The 17,143-nt window shown below is 37.2% G+C and overlaps 2 protein-coding genes across 2 annotated transcripts in view; one reads left to right on the plus strand and one right to left on the minus strand.

Annotated features, from left to right (window-relative positions):
- The window catches only part of LOC124170977 (ELAV-like protein 1), a 733,134-nt gene that overhangs the window by 131,927 nt on the left and 584,064 nt on the right, over positions 1-17,143 (plus strand). The window lies entirely within an intron of this gene.
- LOC124171152 (cytosolic carboxypeptidase 6) overlaps positions 1-17,143 on the minus strand; it is a 297,445-nt gene that overhangs the window by 106,890 nt on the left and 173,412 nt on the right. The window contains exon 6 of the mRNA XM_046550289.1: positions 14,037-14,166. Within this exon, the coding sequence (XP_046406245.1) occupies positions 14,037-14,166 (130 nt within the window). The remainder of the gene's footprint in view (positions 1-14,036; positions 14,167-17,143) is intronic.

Raw genomic sequence — 17,143 nt, forward strand, 5'->3', positions numbered from 1 at the left:
TTCCATTGCGCTGAGAAATTTTCTTATGATATGGCAGTTAAGATTATTACAGCCTGTAGCAATTCGATGAATGTATTTGGATGGAGATTGAGTATTTTGAAGCTATTTTGTTAATATTTTGGGATGATACCGGTAGCAGAGATGACAATTGGAGCCATAAAAACCTGTTCCATATTCCATATACTTTTCATTTCTATTTTAAACTCTTGGTACTTATTTATTTTCCGGCTATTGTCTTTTCGATGTTATGCGATAGTGGTACAGCAATATACTATGTAACAAGTTCTATATTTATTGTCAATCAACATTATATCTGGTCTATTATTAACTATAGTTTTATCTGTTTGCATCGGAAAATCGTAGTAAATTTTAAATGCGCTGTTTTCAAGCACTGTTTCGGGGTGGCATTCATAGTATGGGGTCTTGGTATCTATTAACTTGTGCTGGTAGGCCATTTTTTGGTGGATCATTTTTGAAACTTGATTATGTCTACTTAAATATTCTGTATTAGCTAACATCTTACAGCCAGATATAATGTGTTGGATTGTTTCAGGCACTTGAAAACATCTTCTACATTTGTCATCTGTGTTGATTTTATCACCCAAGATATACTTTGCATAATTTTTACTGCGGAAAACCTGGTCTTATATTATAAACATGAATCCTTTGGTTTCTCCATAAAGTTCCTCCATTGACAACTATTTGTTTGATCAGATTTTACCAAAATTTGGTTGATTGAGGACATTGATGTGTCGTCCATGTTATTCCTTCTGGGCCCATATTTCTGCCTTTCTATTTAATAGAACGGTTCTTGTGTAGGTTGTTCCATAGGTCGTGCCATTTTTGTTTATAAGTTTAATGGTGTTAAGTTATTGTGGGAATATAATATTTATTTATGCAGAATCGAACTGTTTGATCTGTTGCAAAATAAATGTTTTAGTCCATGAATTTGATTTTTGAGGAGCTGCAATATATCAATTATCCCCCTACCTCTCATATATCGGGGTAGCGATAGTCTCTCTATTGAAGCCTCTGCGGGTTGTAAATTAAATTTTGTGCATGATGTACGTGTTGATCTTTCCATGCCCGCTATTTCGGTTTTCGTCCAGTTAATCTCTCCGAATCAAAACAGGTACCGAAAAAGTGTTGATGGCTTTGATTACATTTCGTACATTCAATTCTGTTTTAAGGATGGATCTTAGTCTTTTATTGAATTCAGTCGTTAATTCCTTCTTGATCTGTTTATGCTGTTTTGATTTTGCTTGCAGGTTTCCAAGGTATTTGTAGTTCTCATTTGCTTCCACAGATATTATTGACTCATCGTCCGTCATTTTGAAGTTTCCATGCCTGATTTCTCCTTTTTCTATGTGAAGCAATCTACATCTATGCAATCAGAATCGCATGTTTATATCAGTGAAGAACCTACTTGTGACATCCAGAAGGTACTTGAGCTGTATTTCATTCGAGGAATAGATTTTAGTATCGTCCACGGGTAGAAGGTGAGACAAAGTAAAGCTGTTATTTGCTCTATTTTTTATTTTACATCCATATTTAGTGCTATTGAGGGCATTTGGTAATGCGTGTAATGCAAGGCAAAACCAGAGCTGACTCAAGGAGTCTCCTTGGAATAGGCCCCGTTTTATGTCAATGGCTGGTGTTGAAAGACTTTACCCGATATATTGACCATTAGTGCTGTTTTCCATTTTGCTATTGTTGCTCATAAAAATTAATGATGGTGCCGTGGATTTTGTAAGTAGTCAGAACTTTTCACAACCAATTATTTGCGACACTGTCAAACGCCTTACGGTTGTCTATATAAGCAACATAAATATTTGTGTTATTTTTAAAAAGCACCTTCAATAAAAGTAGCTTCCGACTAGTTTCCCAATTATTAAGGCTACGATATAAAATTAACTACCGAAATACAATAGCCAAACTCATATTATGTATTAAGGTGAAGGAGACTTATTCGTTCGTGAAAGGTTATTCGGTATTTCCACAGGGTCAGGTTCTCCATCACGGCCGACGTTTCGACGAACGATTCGTTGATCGTCAACGGGGCATGACGTATAGATTACTGACGACATAGAAGGATATGTATGATGCCATGATGACGATGAATGACCACTTCATAGAAACGTCGGTCTTGATGGAGAACCTGACCCGGTGGAAATCTCGGATAACATTCCACGATACAATACGCCGGTAAAGCCTACTATCATCCGAGACTTACTCGGATTCAAATGTATATTATTTCAATACCTGTTTTAATTGTTTAATTGTATTCAGTCTATCTTCTCATCAAAATGTTTAAAATTGGTACTTTCTAGCCCTTCCGACCCAGATAGTGACTCTCTTGAGAAGCAACGCTTCCTTATCTTCTTTCCTGTCTCCTCATGGTCGGTATCTTATGCCTCAATTCCCTGCAGTGCCTCGTATAATAGCATGCTGCTATGGATTCTGCGCAGCCTCGTCTCTGCTTTGTTATCGTCAGAGCTCCGTTGTAAGCTGGTCCGCTTTCATAGATAATATGAAATTGCTTTTTTTTGCGCACGGTAAATACTTCTATTTTTATCTTTACGGATTATGGCCCGCTCAATGTGACCATCTAGCGCAATCTGCCCAGTAGCTCAGCGCTGAAGGCTATGCTTTTCGTTGATCATTTTTTAATTCCCGTACAGTAAGGAAAATCGTTTCTCTTATCTCCCCAGCTCCTCATGTAAAAACTGAACTCGGCATTTTCGCCGCATAACTGATCCACTCAATACGGCCCGCTGCGCATTTTTAATGGCACCACTACTCTTCAACTCTATCGTATGCCTCAATCTATTCTCTTATTTAATCTAAGCTCGGACCCGAATCGCTGCTTGTAGAGCTTAGCACGAGGAAATTACGTAGTTATTCGAGTTACTTATTATCAACGGATCCGAATGCCTCCGGTATTAATGGCAAAGGCCACTTCAAAAGCGCTTGGCAGGCCGTATTAGTGAGAGAGGAGATTACCGCTATTCAGAAAATAAAATCCCGGAGCAGCGCCGATAAACAGGGGTCTGTCCCCTCAGACCACCCTCACCTGTCACACAAGACCTGCCCCCACCGCCCCCGCCGCCCCCTTTTCGGCGCGTTCCCGCCTCCCCACACCCCGCGACAGTGGCGCCCGTCGGCGGTGGACGCTTCAAATGCTGAGCAGGGAAAAGGCCGTAGTGGAGTGGAGATCTCCTTAGTTTATGCCCGGAAGACCTGGGAGGTGACGCTCACGTCTGGGTTGATACTCGTCCGAAAATGCAGGGGCGGGTCAGAGGGCAGGGATTGAGAATACAGGTGGACCGGCACATCTACCTACTACCTCGCAAGCCGCCTAAAAAGGCGTGCGGCAGGGGGTGTTAGCACACCAGCCGTAGGCATATACAAAGGAAATGCATGAAAAGAATGGGATTGGCGTGGTGGCGATAGTGTTGGCTTTCCACCCCATGAACTCGGGTTTGAATCCCGGTGGTAGCAGACAATTTTCAAAGATTGCCCTACCCCTGCTTGGATGCTGTGCGGAGAATATTTCAAGACCAACTCTCCGTCCGTCGGGTGGGACTTAAAGACGTGGGCCATTAGGCGCCTTCGTTAAGAACAGGCTAATGCCGACGCCGGGTTTCTCTCCACCCTTCCTTCCATACCTTACCTCTTGGCGCAAATCACCATAGCTGTCGGCTGCCTCCTCCAAATACAGTACCAATCAATATGAATCAACAAAATTACCACTAGCATTTATTGAAGTACTTTACGGTTCGGGGGAAACACGAATTCCCGTATCTATCCGTTCGGCAAAATATCACTCTTAATTAATTGCTTCTGTTGGACCAGGAAATTTAGTGGGGCTTTAAGATGATGTTCTCCCTGTCGCTCTTAAAGATATCTATACTCTATAATTATTCAAGCAATATTGGTAGTGCCGCACTGGGATTCGATGTGCTCTCTTCTCGACAAGGTGCCTTGTTCACCGCGGATTACCTATGAAATGAATCGTCGAAAGGAGATGCGTGAATGAATCGGTCACGAATATTGAAATCATGAAGAGATGCAGGAGTGGTAAACGGCATCAGCATAAGCATTGGTCAACAATCCTAAGATATGTTTGACGCAGCACTTCACTCAATTCTACCATCAGCTTATCTTTTGGCTCCTACGTATTTATTCTTTTTCACATCTTTCTTCACCTGTTCCATATATTTTGTTCGAAACTTCTCCGCTCTTGCCATCCACTTACACCGTGATGGTTGTCTTCATTAAGCCATCATGTCTTAAGATGTGGCCTAAATGGTTGTTACGTCTTCTGAGTAAGGTTTTCATGAGGCTTCTCTTCTCTCCTACTCTCTTTAGGACTTCCTAAATACTAAATCGGTCGATCTATTTTGTCCTCATTATTCTTCTGTAACACCACTTTCGAAGGCCTCTAACCTTGCTTTCTACGCTGCTGTCATTGTCCATGCCCCACCTCCGTATAGAAGCATATTCCAAACGTAGGTTCTTATAAATTATTTCCTTGCTTTCGGTCGGTAAGCTAAAGTTCGGAGGAGTTGAAAGAATAAAAACTTTGCTTTTTTCACTTGATGTTCATTTTTTCCGACCACGGTTTCGTGTCAGTGTAATATTTTACGCTGAAACGAAAAATACGGCTTTGGTTTCGTTAAAACGAAAAATACGACGTCGCAAAAATAAACCACCATGTGGAAAAAGCAAAGTTTTATTTTTTCAACTCCTACGATAAAGGATTTTCACCAAATCACGCCATCTACCATCGCTTGTATGAAAATTTTTAATTGATATATTCTAAAATAATCAAATATAAAAATTTAAAATTCCATACCAAATTAAAAACTAACTTTGATAGTTAACTTTATGATAAATGGAAGAATCCATCCTAAGTACATTGTCCTCGCCTGTTGACGAGAAAAAATTCCAATGCTTTTGTTACAGATTTGGACGTGTAAATTAGTAGCGACATAAAACGATGTTATATTAACTAATTCTTTTAATTTATCTTCAATTAAATATACAAACCATCGAGCATATAAGGTATTAATTTTATTTGGCTCGATGCTTATTTTGGCTGTTCATGAATGTGCACTTACGGATGTTGTTACTCCCCATAAATTGATAATTTAGTTGAGGTTTAATTTGATTGCACACTTGAAGAGACTGCGCATTCCGCTATAACTCATCGCCATGTTCACTATTTCTCCAGCTTATTACGAGATGAGAGTATTTTTCAGCGAAATCTGAACTAAGCTTAACAATTGTTGTTCAAAAAATCACAAAGATGAGGAAACCACTTTGCTGCCCAAACTACCTCTAAAAATAATTATTAAAGGGTAAAATGAAAAATTTCTTCCAAAATAAATAAACCGATGTTTTTAACAGTTTTATGGATTATGATCACCCTTTTTTGAATAAATACACTATCTGTAAACTTAACACGTCTATTGTCTTCGTGAATCACGTTTAAAAAGCTGAAATCGATGTGCGACAAAGGTTTACCTTGCTCGTAAAAATTAATGTAGGCTCGGAAGTTATTTTAATACGAATTTATATTTATTAATTGAGGCCAAATACCATATCCTTTTGTGTAAAATCCCGCCCTATTTTACTTAAAATGAAAATAAATCTGGGCTTATTGAACTTATCCAAGAAAAAATTGAAAGATTTTTCCTTGATAGGAAGTAAGGTAACTAAGAGAATGGGTTACGCTTGAAAAAGTGTAAATGACTTGTTGAGGATACTTGCCTCCTCTCTTTTGAACGAACTCCGTATTGGTTCATTACTTATGCCCTGTAAGCCATAATTTAGTCCTTTACTAACAATAAAGTGTGACTTTTATGGAGGGGCGCTAAAAAAATCAAAAAAGTCTCGAATTTGATTTCATACTTCTTAACATGTCATCTAGAATTTCCATAATGCAGCTGCTCACAAAAGGTAACAGTCGGATGTTATAAAGATTTTTAAGCCTCAGTGCCTCTTTTGAAAACCTTGAGTAGGAGCACCAATATTACATAAAAGGATTCTCAAGTCGTCCTCTAAATGTGTTTTCACTCACCGCGCATTTAAATGGGTTTACAAAAGTCGCCACTCTCGTTGCTAATGAACGATAATATCCGAGTTTCATGAGGCAATAAGGTATAATTATAGGAGTCAAGCGAAATGTAAATTAGTGGTGATGGGATTTACCAAATTAATAACTTTTCAATGCTATTCATTGCAATTACTAACATTAAACTGCAAAGTATTGGAAAAAAAGTGGATCGCATTGCACTCTTCAGCGCGCCGCGGTTATTTTTGATAATCGATGTAAAGGCGACCGCAGTGGCAACATAAATCAGCCTTCTATTCGAGACTCAAATCACCGATGGCGGCGCTGAAGGCGCTGGCGTAATTTGCCAATATGGCCGACACATTGAGGATATTGTTGTGATGATAATATAGGTGCAATAGGATGAATCGTGAAGCCTCTGCGAATATTAAAGTAGAAAATATCAAGGAAGATTTTTCGAAGTTTTGAGGAGGTATTTCGATTTCTAGGAGCAACCACAAATCGCATTAAGTATTCAGGAATTGATAAATACAGCCAAAATGGCATATAATTGCTCGCAGCGATTACTGAAAGACTTTTGTAATGATCATAATTGCGTGACACCGATAAAAAGCACTATTCTTATTAGGGTACAAAATAAAACTCTAATATGTTGGCTACCTTAAACACCATAAACCTTCAAACCACTGTTAAAGTAAATTATGAATTTTTGCAATGAATGGCAACTGAAATGCATTATACATTACATATTATGAATGCATTTAACATTTTAATTACGACGTTTTGATTGCCTACTACCACAAATATAATTAGAAAAATCAGTAAATACCCAACAGTCGCAATGATTTGTCAACGTGATTTCCTTGGGTAACTGCTTGGTATCCTCAGAGCTCTACTTCCGAATTCGGCCGATAGCTGGCGTATTGCTTGTCCGGATTCTCGATTAGGGTGGAATTGGGCCTCCTTAATGCAGTCCCAATGGGTAGACGGCTGGACAGTTTGATCGGCCACGAAATGAGACGCGAGGATCTAATGAAAATTATCGGAGAATGACAGGTGCAAGGGAAGAACGGCTGATGAACACCACGGATGAGATAATAATATAATTATTTTCTTGGATAATATCCTCTAAAAGATATGAAGTCTAAATTTACATAATTGGACTCCGTAATATAAAAATATAGGGTAATGGTAATAACAGAATGTGAAAAAATGCCTCATAGAATAATTTAAGCAGTAAAATAGTTGGTAAAATATAAAACTAAAGTCACCAAGACGAAACTAAATTAAAAAACCTTCATCGCCTGTTCTACATTGCTAGTACAAATCGCATAGTAAGTTACATTCATTATACAATATCGGGATAAGATTAATTTTCTATCCAATTATCTATATACCCGTAACCCCCTATTATGTGAAGCAAGAGTGCAATATACTTATCAAAACGATATAAAGTAATCTTAAGGATATGTAAAGTTGATTTTTAGCCTGGCATACACAACAGTAATGCTGCTCCATTAATGACTGCACATAGCATAAACATCATCAATCGATGTATCCAGGTGCATTTAAAGGAAATATACAATTCATACACCAAATTCATAATTATTGAGAGAATATTTGCGGAAATGTAACTTGGTGAAATTTATTTACATTAACGCAATAAGCGGATAATACACAAATCCCAAAATTTCGAAATAATTTTAAGAATACTTAACGCAAATGTTCAACTTAATGCAAAAAAGTAACTGTTCAATTATAATGTAAACAATGTGAATACTCAGAAGGCTGAATACATGAACTGATATTAAAATGGTACATGCGAAAAAAATATAATCCAGGACCTCGTTCACACGTGGCAGCCGGAACATTTTTTCGTATTAAAAGATAACATTTTCCGTTTTTAAATGATGTATATTAGTAGAGCTGAAAATTTCGTCATGAATGCTATTCCATATCCTAAGCCCTGAGTTTATAGTTGACGAGTGATAAATAATAGAACTGCAATGAGTGCTTTATATCTTCTGCTGGCTCTTTCTGCTGTGTTGGAATCCTAACAAAGATTTCATTCGATAATCAGGGGTTTTCGATGACTAAATATTGGATAAAAAAATGTTTACATGTATGACGTGTATATAGACATTTGTATCGAAAATTAATCTTATCCCGGAATTGTATAATGTATGTAACTTTTTATGCGATTCCTACCAGTAACATAGAACAGGCGATGAAGGACCTTAATCAGAGGAATTATGTAGGTGTTAAAAGAGTTGCCGATAGAACTGAGTGGAGAGCTGCGTAGAACCAATCTTAGGATAAGTGACTGCAGACCTCCAGATATTATGATGAGCCTTATTGGAGCCAATAATAATAAATAATAAATACATTCATTCATTGTTATGGGAGTCTGACCTCCTTTAGAATATTGTATTAAATTACAAGGTGTGCGTTAACAATGGACACAGAGGTAACAAAGAAATCATACAACAATATGAAAAAAACTGAATGTCTTCTTCTAGCACTAAATGAACATTAATGTATCCATGAATAAATAAATAATTTAACTTGGTTGACAGTAAACATAGGGGTGACGAAAGAATCATAGAGAAATATGAAAAAAAAACTAAATTCCTTCTTCTGACACGAAATGAACACAGAAAATATCATTAAAAAAGTCAATAAATCAACTCCATTGACAATAAAAGAGGCTGCTAACAATTGAGTGACAGAGTATTAGGAATAGGGTCTTTAATATGAATTGGGAGTTGTTTTAAATGCAATATGAAAGTATTTTCGCAGATAAATTCATCGAGTCTTAGATTTTTTCGCAGAAGTGTATATAATTGACTGATAGGCATTTAAATATACTTTTGAAGATGGATATTAATTTCATCGTCAAAACTACAGAAATTCTCACTCTTTTTTACGGTTGACTATGACTTTGGCCCTAATAAGATGCTTTATGCTCATAGTAAAATGAGGAATTTATGTTTTTTCTCTAATATGTCGTTTTTCTGTAAAAGACATTATTTTCTCCTAAAAGTAGGGATTTTGAGGAACATTGGTGCATCTTTCCTGAAGCCCATCATATGAGGAGTCGATTGAAATAGTTTTAAGTATTCTCTGAAAAGAGTCACAAGTGAAATAACTGAGCGAGATCCTGGCGAAAAGCATGATTGTTAACGACGGCCAATACGCGTCCGCCTGCAAATGAGGAACTTCAACAAATAACAGCATAAAACCCTTGCGACATCTACAACAGACAAATGATATGATTTCTCTAACCAAAGTAGCTTCTACACATATGAGGCAGCCATTGCCGAGGACTAAGTGTACTCCTAATGAGAAGGGTATATGTGTGTAGTAAAAAGTGCAATCAAGGCAATAAGAATTCATCCGCTACTCAAAAGTCACAAACATTGTTGACACTTATCATCACTGGCCATCAATCCTAAGATTAATTCTACGCAGCTCTCCACTCAAGTTTTCTATCCGTTAATCTTTTCACACCTACTTACCTTTCATTTTTACTTATTTATTCTCTTTTACACATTTCTTTATTCTTCGCATCTATTATAAATTTGATTCCTTTTCCATTCTTTTCATCTACTGGTCCCTCGACGATTGTCCTCATCAAGCCAACATGTCTCAAGATATGGCCTCAAGTTTGTTCCATCTTCTTCTAAAAAAAATTGAGTCTTATCAAAGAAGGCATGTGCGAGGATAGATGGGGACCAAATTTGCGTCGCCTTTCAAGATAGATGGAGACGAGAAATTATATAAGCAGGGTGAAACTTGGTCGTACGTTGTTTTGAGTTCGCCGATGTTATTGAAGGAGAAGGAAGGGTTATTGAAATTTAATGAAAATGTATAGCAATCAAAAATGTAGGCGTGCAAAAGAAGGATTCTCTAAATCGATTCCAATATGGATAACATAGGTTCCAGTATGAGTTCGTAATTTTAGGGGCAATTTTTACTTTGTAATTAATTGGCGTTTCAAGAGCAATTGTAAGCTAACAAAGTGGCCTCCTCATCCTTGTGCTTTACTTAAATATGTTAGAGGTGAGCAGTACGGGCTTAGCCGAAAAAATTCTGTCATGCCAGTAAAGGCTGGAGAAATAATGTAAATTATGATGCGTTGCGGGTTGAATTGCATAGTCACTTTTAAGCTACAAAGAAGCTGCATTTATGTTTACTTGGTACCACTGGCTAACTTTTGTGATAGGTGGAACTTAGAGTTCCGAAAATAAATTTCCTGCTTGACGGTCCCGACTATTAAGTACTCATGTTTTTCCTTAGTAAACTGCCATATTTAAAGACATCCAAGACTTCCAGCGTCAACTGCGTGTGGATCTGTGACATGAGGCTCGTTTTATTCTCTAGATAATAGTCCATGCATGAAAGAATTTACCAATCATTTATTTTCTTTGATTAAAATTGCCACGAATTTGTGAAAGAAAGAACAATTTTGTCAGAAAGGCCAATGTGGTGGATAATTACAGGCTAAAGTTTTTTGTTTAGTAATTAAACGTCAAAATTGAATTTGGCAACATTGGAGACTTGCTAAAGTAGTCGTTGTATAAAGACACCATTTATATTGCGGAAAACCAAACTTAAATTGAGGACCCTAGAAGCCAAGGGGGATAATTACAATTATTTTGGGAGAAAATTGCGGATTACATGCAAATCACTGAATCCATATATTTATGCTTACCAGTGATTCACTTGTACCCCTTTGCCACAACAGTATTGTGCACCTCTTCAACCATTTTCTTTACTCGTCTCCAAAAATAAAAAAATGCACTCATCCCCCTTGACTTGTAGGGTCCACAGTTTGATTAAAAATTATGAATGTGAAATTATGATCAATGTATAATTTAATTAATTAAATCCTATTATGAAGGAAGGAAAATAATGAACTGTTGAAAGGAACAGTCATCACAGAGATTTTTCTCCGGCTGTTCCAATTTTCTTTAGTTTCTTCCTTGGTGGAGGGTTGGCGAAAGGAAGTGTGATAAAGGAAGAGCGTCTCATAGATCTCTGTCATTCGAGCTAGCTGAAGAGTTGATCTTGGGGAGGCGGGCGACAAGATCTCAGGAGGCGAGTGGGCGACTTCCTGCCACCAGACCTCCCAATCCCCTTGGCCTCCCCTATCCGGCGTGTTTGCTTTGCTCTTCGCCACAGCTTTCCGCAGGTATCCCTTTGCAAATATTAAAAGCCTGAAAGGCATTCATTGTGAAATTAAAATAAACTACGCAGCCTTCAGAGAATTTTTTAGAACAATACAAAATAAATGCTGCGGAAACTACGAATCAAAAACATTTAAGGTAAATGTTTCAGCTTTCATAATATTTCCGTTTTCAACTCGAATACATTTCGTATGGCAGTCAAAGTCCGACAGACTTATACTTACGACTTTACATTTTCCCTAAATATTAGCATATTAAGTAGCAACTCAGTTGAATGAGTTGGCAGTGCATTTTATAACAATGTTTATGCTGGCGACTTCTTTCGGTTTTTCACATCCACGTTTATTTTTACATTCTTATCACGATTATATTTTATGTTTTTCATTCGGAAAATTTCATTCTTTTTTTCATATTTTTTTGAGGTCGTTCATAAAATTCCACTTTTGCTGTTGCATGAGCTCGGATTATTTGAATGAAAATAAAATTTTAATCATCCCAATAATTTACATAAATTTGTTTTCGCGGAAAAGATATCGAAATTCTGGACTTTATTTTTTTAAAGCAGTGAAGGTGCCTGACGATGTCTCACAGCGACGTAACTGGTCGAGATTAAATTTATCTAAGTGAAAATTACAAGGCTTTTTCGAATCAAAATCAAGCAAATTCACAATGCTACGCCTCAAACGATCCAGTTTATTACTGTAAAGGTATGCTAAGTGATTAACGCAGGAATATATATATATATGAGCTTTGTGGAAGATTTTGACTATTGCTGCAGTCACCCTCTTCAGAGATGATGTATATCTATAGAGTGGTCGCAATAAATTGGCTGTCAGTGACTCATTGCCTATTTTTTAAATTATCCATCTTGGTAAATTGGAGAAGTAAACCAATATTTAGGAATCATGTGCGAGAATAAATCCTTAAATTGCTCGTTGCACGTGCTGAATGGAAATCCTCCTCGCTTAACCCTTATAGTGCCAGCGGGCCGATATATTGACCAGTTTTATGTACATTCGCGCCTTTCATTTTTTTGCGCTTCTTGTAGCTTGTGTAACTGATTTTTTTACGGCAATTTCACCGAGGCTCATGGTACTAGATGTTACTAGATGGTTTTTGTTCGTAATTGGTATTTGGAAGAGGCGACCGATAGCTGAGGTAATTTGCACCATGAGGAAAGACTACCTATTGGAGGAAGGGTGGAGAGAATCCCAGCGTCGGCATTAGCCTGCTCTTGACGAAAGGCTTCAAGGGGATTTACGGATTTACGTCCCGTCCGACGAACGACGTGTTGCGCTTGAAATGTCCTCAACACAAGCAGGGATCCCAGAAAACTCTCTGCCGCTGCCGGGATTTAAACTCGACCCCGCCAGGTGGAAAGCCAACACTCTAGCCACCACACCAACCTGATCCCCGATTGCTTTCAATATCTGCTATTTGCTATTTTCATTTACTTACCCATAAGTTTGAATGGAACTTAAAAAAATATTTGCTTCATATAATGCATGTTAAGCTTTATATAATTTTTTAAGTGCATACCTACTAATTCATCCAAAATGCCCTCAAAGTCTTCAGTATACCAGGCAGCATAAGCTGGCACTAAAGAGCGTTAAGCCTTCCCCGCTTTCGTCCGCTCCAGCCCAGCCACGGGAGTACCATTGGCGAAGTCCGCGCGGGCAATATACGGAAGGCCCAATCGATTTAAGCGGGCGGTAGGCGATAGATGCATGTAATGTACAGAGCCCGAGGGGGAAGGGACGATTCAAAAACCATATTCATGCTCGCTCCAGTGTCGCAGTTTCACTGGTCCACTTGCTCCTCTTGCTCTGCCAGGAACATCGTCTATCCCATAAAGTACGAACCTCGCCCCAGCAGCGCTCGTATCCTACGCCACGTTTTCATGAGTTACCACTGCCCGACATGAAATCTATCTCCTCTGTCTGGTACTCTGCCTTTCCCTGATCCCCAGAGCAAGGCAGCAAATGCAGTTAAATCAAATGGTGTACAGAGGACTTACATGGTAGAAAAAAGCTGGCCAAGCTATAGTGAATAATTTTTTTGAGTCTGCACACCTAAGAACACAGTGGGATTTTTTATGTGTTAATTTAGGTAATATTGCAGTACAGCAAATTCCGTGGAAAAAAATAAATTAATTTTTTTATCGGTCTCTAAATTCTGGTTTCCGCATAAAAAAATCTGGATTGGCGTAAAGACAAAAAATTATGATTTTTTAGGTGTTTTTTTACATGCTTGTTGGGACTAAAAAGGTTTTTAATCCACTTTTTCTCATTGCTGTGTTTAAAAGTGTCCGGAATTATGCAAAAAAATGCATTCAGCATTGCATATTTATATTCCAACTTTGGTAGGAGATCTTCACAACTTCAATTCTTAAATTCAAGAATCCATGGATATCGTTTCATTATGAATATTTTTGTTATGTATATCGCTTACTCATTTATTTGATCAGATCGAAAGGTTGTTTATGAATGATAATGAAGTCTCTGCAGAAATTTAAAATATCACTAATGGAAAATAATCTCATGTGTAAGATGTTTTAAGTGGTTATTGTGAAAAGTATACAGCAATACAGTACAGTATCCATCCAAACTAAAACGAAAATGTGCAAATCATTACATTTGTATGGATAGAATATATATCATTCTAGGCGCAAGATAGCAAGAAAAAGTAAAAATAGATAATTCCACCAACATTTAGGAAGTGAGACTAAGAGGCAACAAGGCTTAAGAAGAAGTATGAAAGTCCCTTACCTTGGCAGACGTAGGACGTTGGCGACTCTCCAGGATGAATACGACTTAGGATAAACACAACTCGTCTTTTCTTCCCAATCTTCATATTTTGCGGGTGAGTTATTGTCAATAAATCTAGGCGGCGTTGTTGCTGAAAATAGACAAAATCGTTACCCCGAAAACCATAATTTTTGATGCTTGAAATAACACTTAAATAAATATATACCATGTAAAGTGCGCCATTTCTTTTAATTAGGTAGGTTTTTGCTATTTATGCTACTTATGGCGGCAGTTCATTGTTTTGGCGTATTCAGCATAAAAATAATAGAAATTTACTTTAAACGGAAAAAATAAAAGTTTTTCATTCCAATAATGAGTAAAATTCGATAAATTTATTATTGAAACCAGCTTACGCCATTGAATTTCACCAAGTAGTGTCTGCAAGTGAGACATTTTCCTCAGGAACACAAGATTTTCTGATACTTCCCAGCCAAGTGTATTGTGCTATTCAAGAATACTACGGTAGTGAAGTTTAAACATACACTTACAATATCTTTTAAATCAAAGAAATACAATTTATGGTTTTATAGAGACAAAGAAGTTGTTTGATAGCAATATATATCGTAATATTGTTACGAGCATTCACGCTACCTCTCTCCGCTTCAATACAAGAAGTCTTTTCCTTTTCCTCCCTCTGTTCAATTATTTATTCTGTCATGGCTTTGCTGTCTACCTAACGCTCTCCATCCAGTCTTAGCTTTAGGGTTTTTCACGTCACCTCCTACATCCTTTCTTTCCGCCACAGTCGCGTTTCCCACGAGATGTTCTTGCTTCAGTCAGACTTATTTGTTCATTCCTTGGCGCCTTTCTCTATCCGTCAGCACTCACCCTTTAAGGAAGCCACTGGGGAATTTTCATTTTATTTTCTTCAAGTCAGCATTCTTGCCCAATGCCAAACTATGTTCCTATCGAACTATTTTATTACAAAATAATTGTCCATTATCAATTGTGTTTTTGGTATATCAAGCTTCTAGATCTTCCAGACATTTTCTTATGACTGTTTTTATCACCGCATTACTAACTTTACATTTTAAACATATGCCCTGAAAATTTTTAATACCCATCACTTTAGTTTCTTGGTATAATTTACTAAATACCTCAGCCAAGATTAGGTCACAAATAAACACCCATTTGCATTTGTTATCTACCTTCAAGAATTAAATATTAGACTCCTATTTTTCATAATCGTCAAAATTATAGTGCGGTATCTTGAACATCACCAATTTTTCTAAAATTGACTTTGCAGCCAAATTTCCTCGGAAATGTCCGGAAAAATTGCATCAGTGACTTTTGCCGCTTCAATACCCTCTTCTAACTACTGTACTCAATCCATGTCGGTGATTTAAAAAAAATTATTTATTTTAACATAATTACGCCTAAAACCATACATTTTTAGTGTCTCATTTTCATTGGATTCTTTTGGCACGTGTTGCGAGGTATTTTATTTAATATTTGGAGAATGAAGCACTACTAATTTCCTCCTATTTAATTAATTGAACCTATCAATTACAACGTCCTTGCTTCATTAATAAGGGTGCTTTGAAATGTCTGAAATGCTTTTAAGGATCGAGCATTTATGAAAATGCTCGAGGGGATGGAGGCACGGTAAAAAGTGGAGTCCCAACTGCTGAATCACCAGAAGATCGAAGTTTGCTTTTTAATATCTCATGTTCGAATGATCGAAGCAAAAAAGACAAAAATTACCTGATATTAATGTGAGAAAAAATTATGTTTTGAATTAAATTGCCATAAGAAATTTTCAAGAAAAATTGCGGGTAAATTCTTGAGAATGATTAGGAAGTACTTTTGCAAATTAATAAATTTAGAATAATTTTTCTCATGGAAATTAATAACTCTCTAAGAATGGTGATTGATGTTTATCAAATAAGCAGATTGAGGATAAAATTCACCGCTGAATACATTCGGGTTAGATGATCACCAGAGCTATGAATTTTCCCATAATCTACCAGCTCTTACGATTTCTGCGCCTGTAGCTACGCAATGTAATACAGCAGAATGTAACTTATGTAGCCTACGTTTCAGGATAATCAAACGACTCAGCGCTGATGGTAACAATAGTGATGATACCAGCTCTAGCGATTCCTGCGCCTGTACTAACGCAACATATGATAACTGTAGGCAACCCGGGTTATCTACGCTTAAGGATAACAAAACAACTCCGAACGGATGGTAGCAACGATGATGACACCAGATCTTTCGATTTCTGCCCCCATAGACACGCAACATAACATAACTCTAGGTACGCATGTATTCTATGTTTCATTATAACGAAAGGAAAAACTGTAGGTATGAATAATGACAAGACTCGCAACGGATAGTAGCACGGCCTTTCCTGGAGTGTTTGACGACTTTTTTTTATCCGTCCTCCGTGGAAACCTTGAAACGATATATAGAACCTTAGAGTACTTGCACGTAGAGTGATGATCGATGCCAACATATTCAGCAACGCAGATTGCAGGGACGCTTAGTGCTAGCATAAGATAGACTCTAGGCTGTGTGCCGCCATTTGCATATGGCCAGCTTAGTGAAACCTTTCATCTTCTGCGCCCACGTTATTCCTTTAACTGATCTCAATAGAATGATAGCCAATTGATAGATAAGACATGATTTTCAAGTTTAACTTATTTTGCAAGTCCGATAAAAACAGTAAAAGTAGCTTTTAATTATATTTCCTCGAGAGGCTTTCAGGTTAGATGTTTAAGATTTCAGATCTTAAGCATCTAACCTGAATTTAAAAAATAAATGTATTAACTGAATGGCTAGGAATATTATCTGTGCTTTTTTCTTCAGCCCTCTCTTTGAATCGTCGGCAAGAGAGATTTCGTCTCCATATCAAAAAAAGGGAATAGTTTTTCTTACTTGAAACCACTTTTTTCATGCCCATGATATAAGTATTATTACATGGTTATTCTTTATTTTCTACCAGCTAACCATTAACACTTATTTCTCCATACCGGTACAGATCTGAAGATAACTAAGCAAGCATTGAAAATAGTACTTCTAATAAAGCTAATTTAGGTCGAAATCTTGGAGAGCATTTTATTACG

Source organism: Ischnura elegans, chromosome X (assembly GCF_921293095.1).
Source record: "Ischnura elegans chromosome X, ioIscEleg1.1, whole genome shotgun sequence".
Taxonomy (NCBI): Eukaryota; Metazoa; Arthropoda; class Insecta; order Odonata; family Coenagrionidae; genus Ischnura; species Ischnura elegans.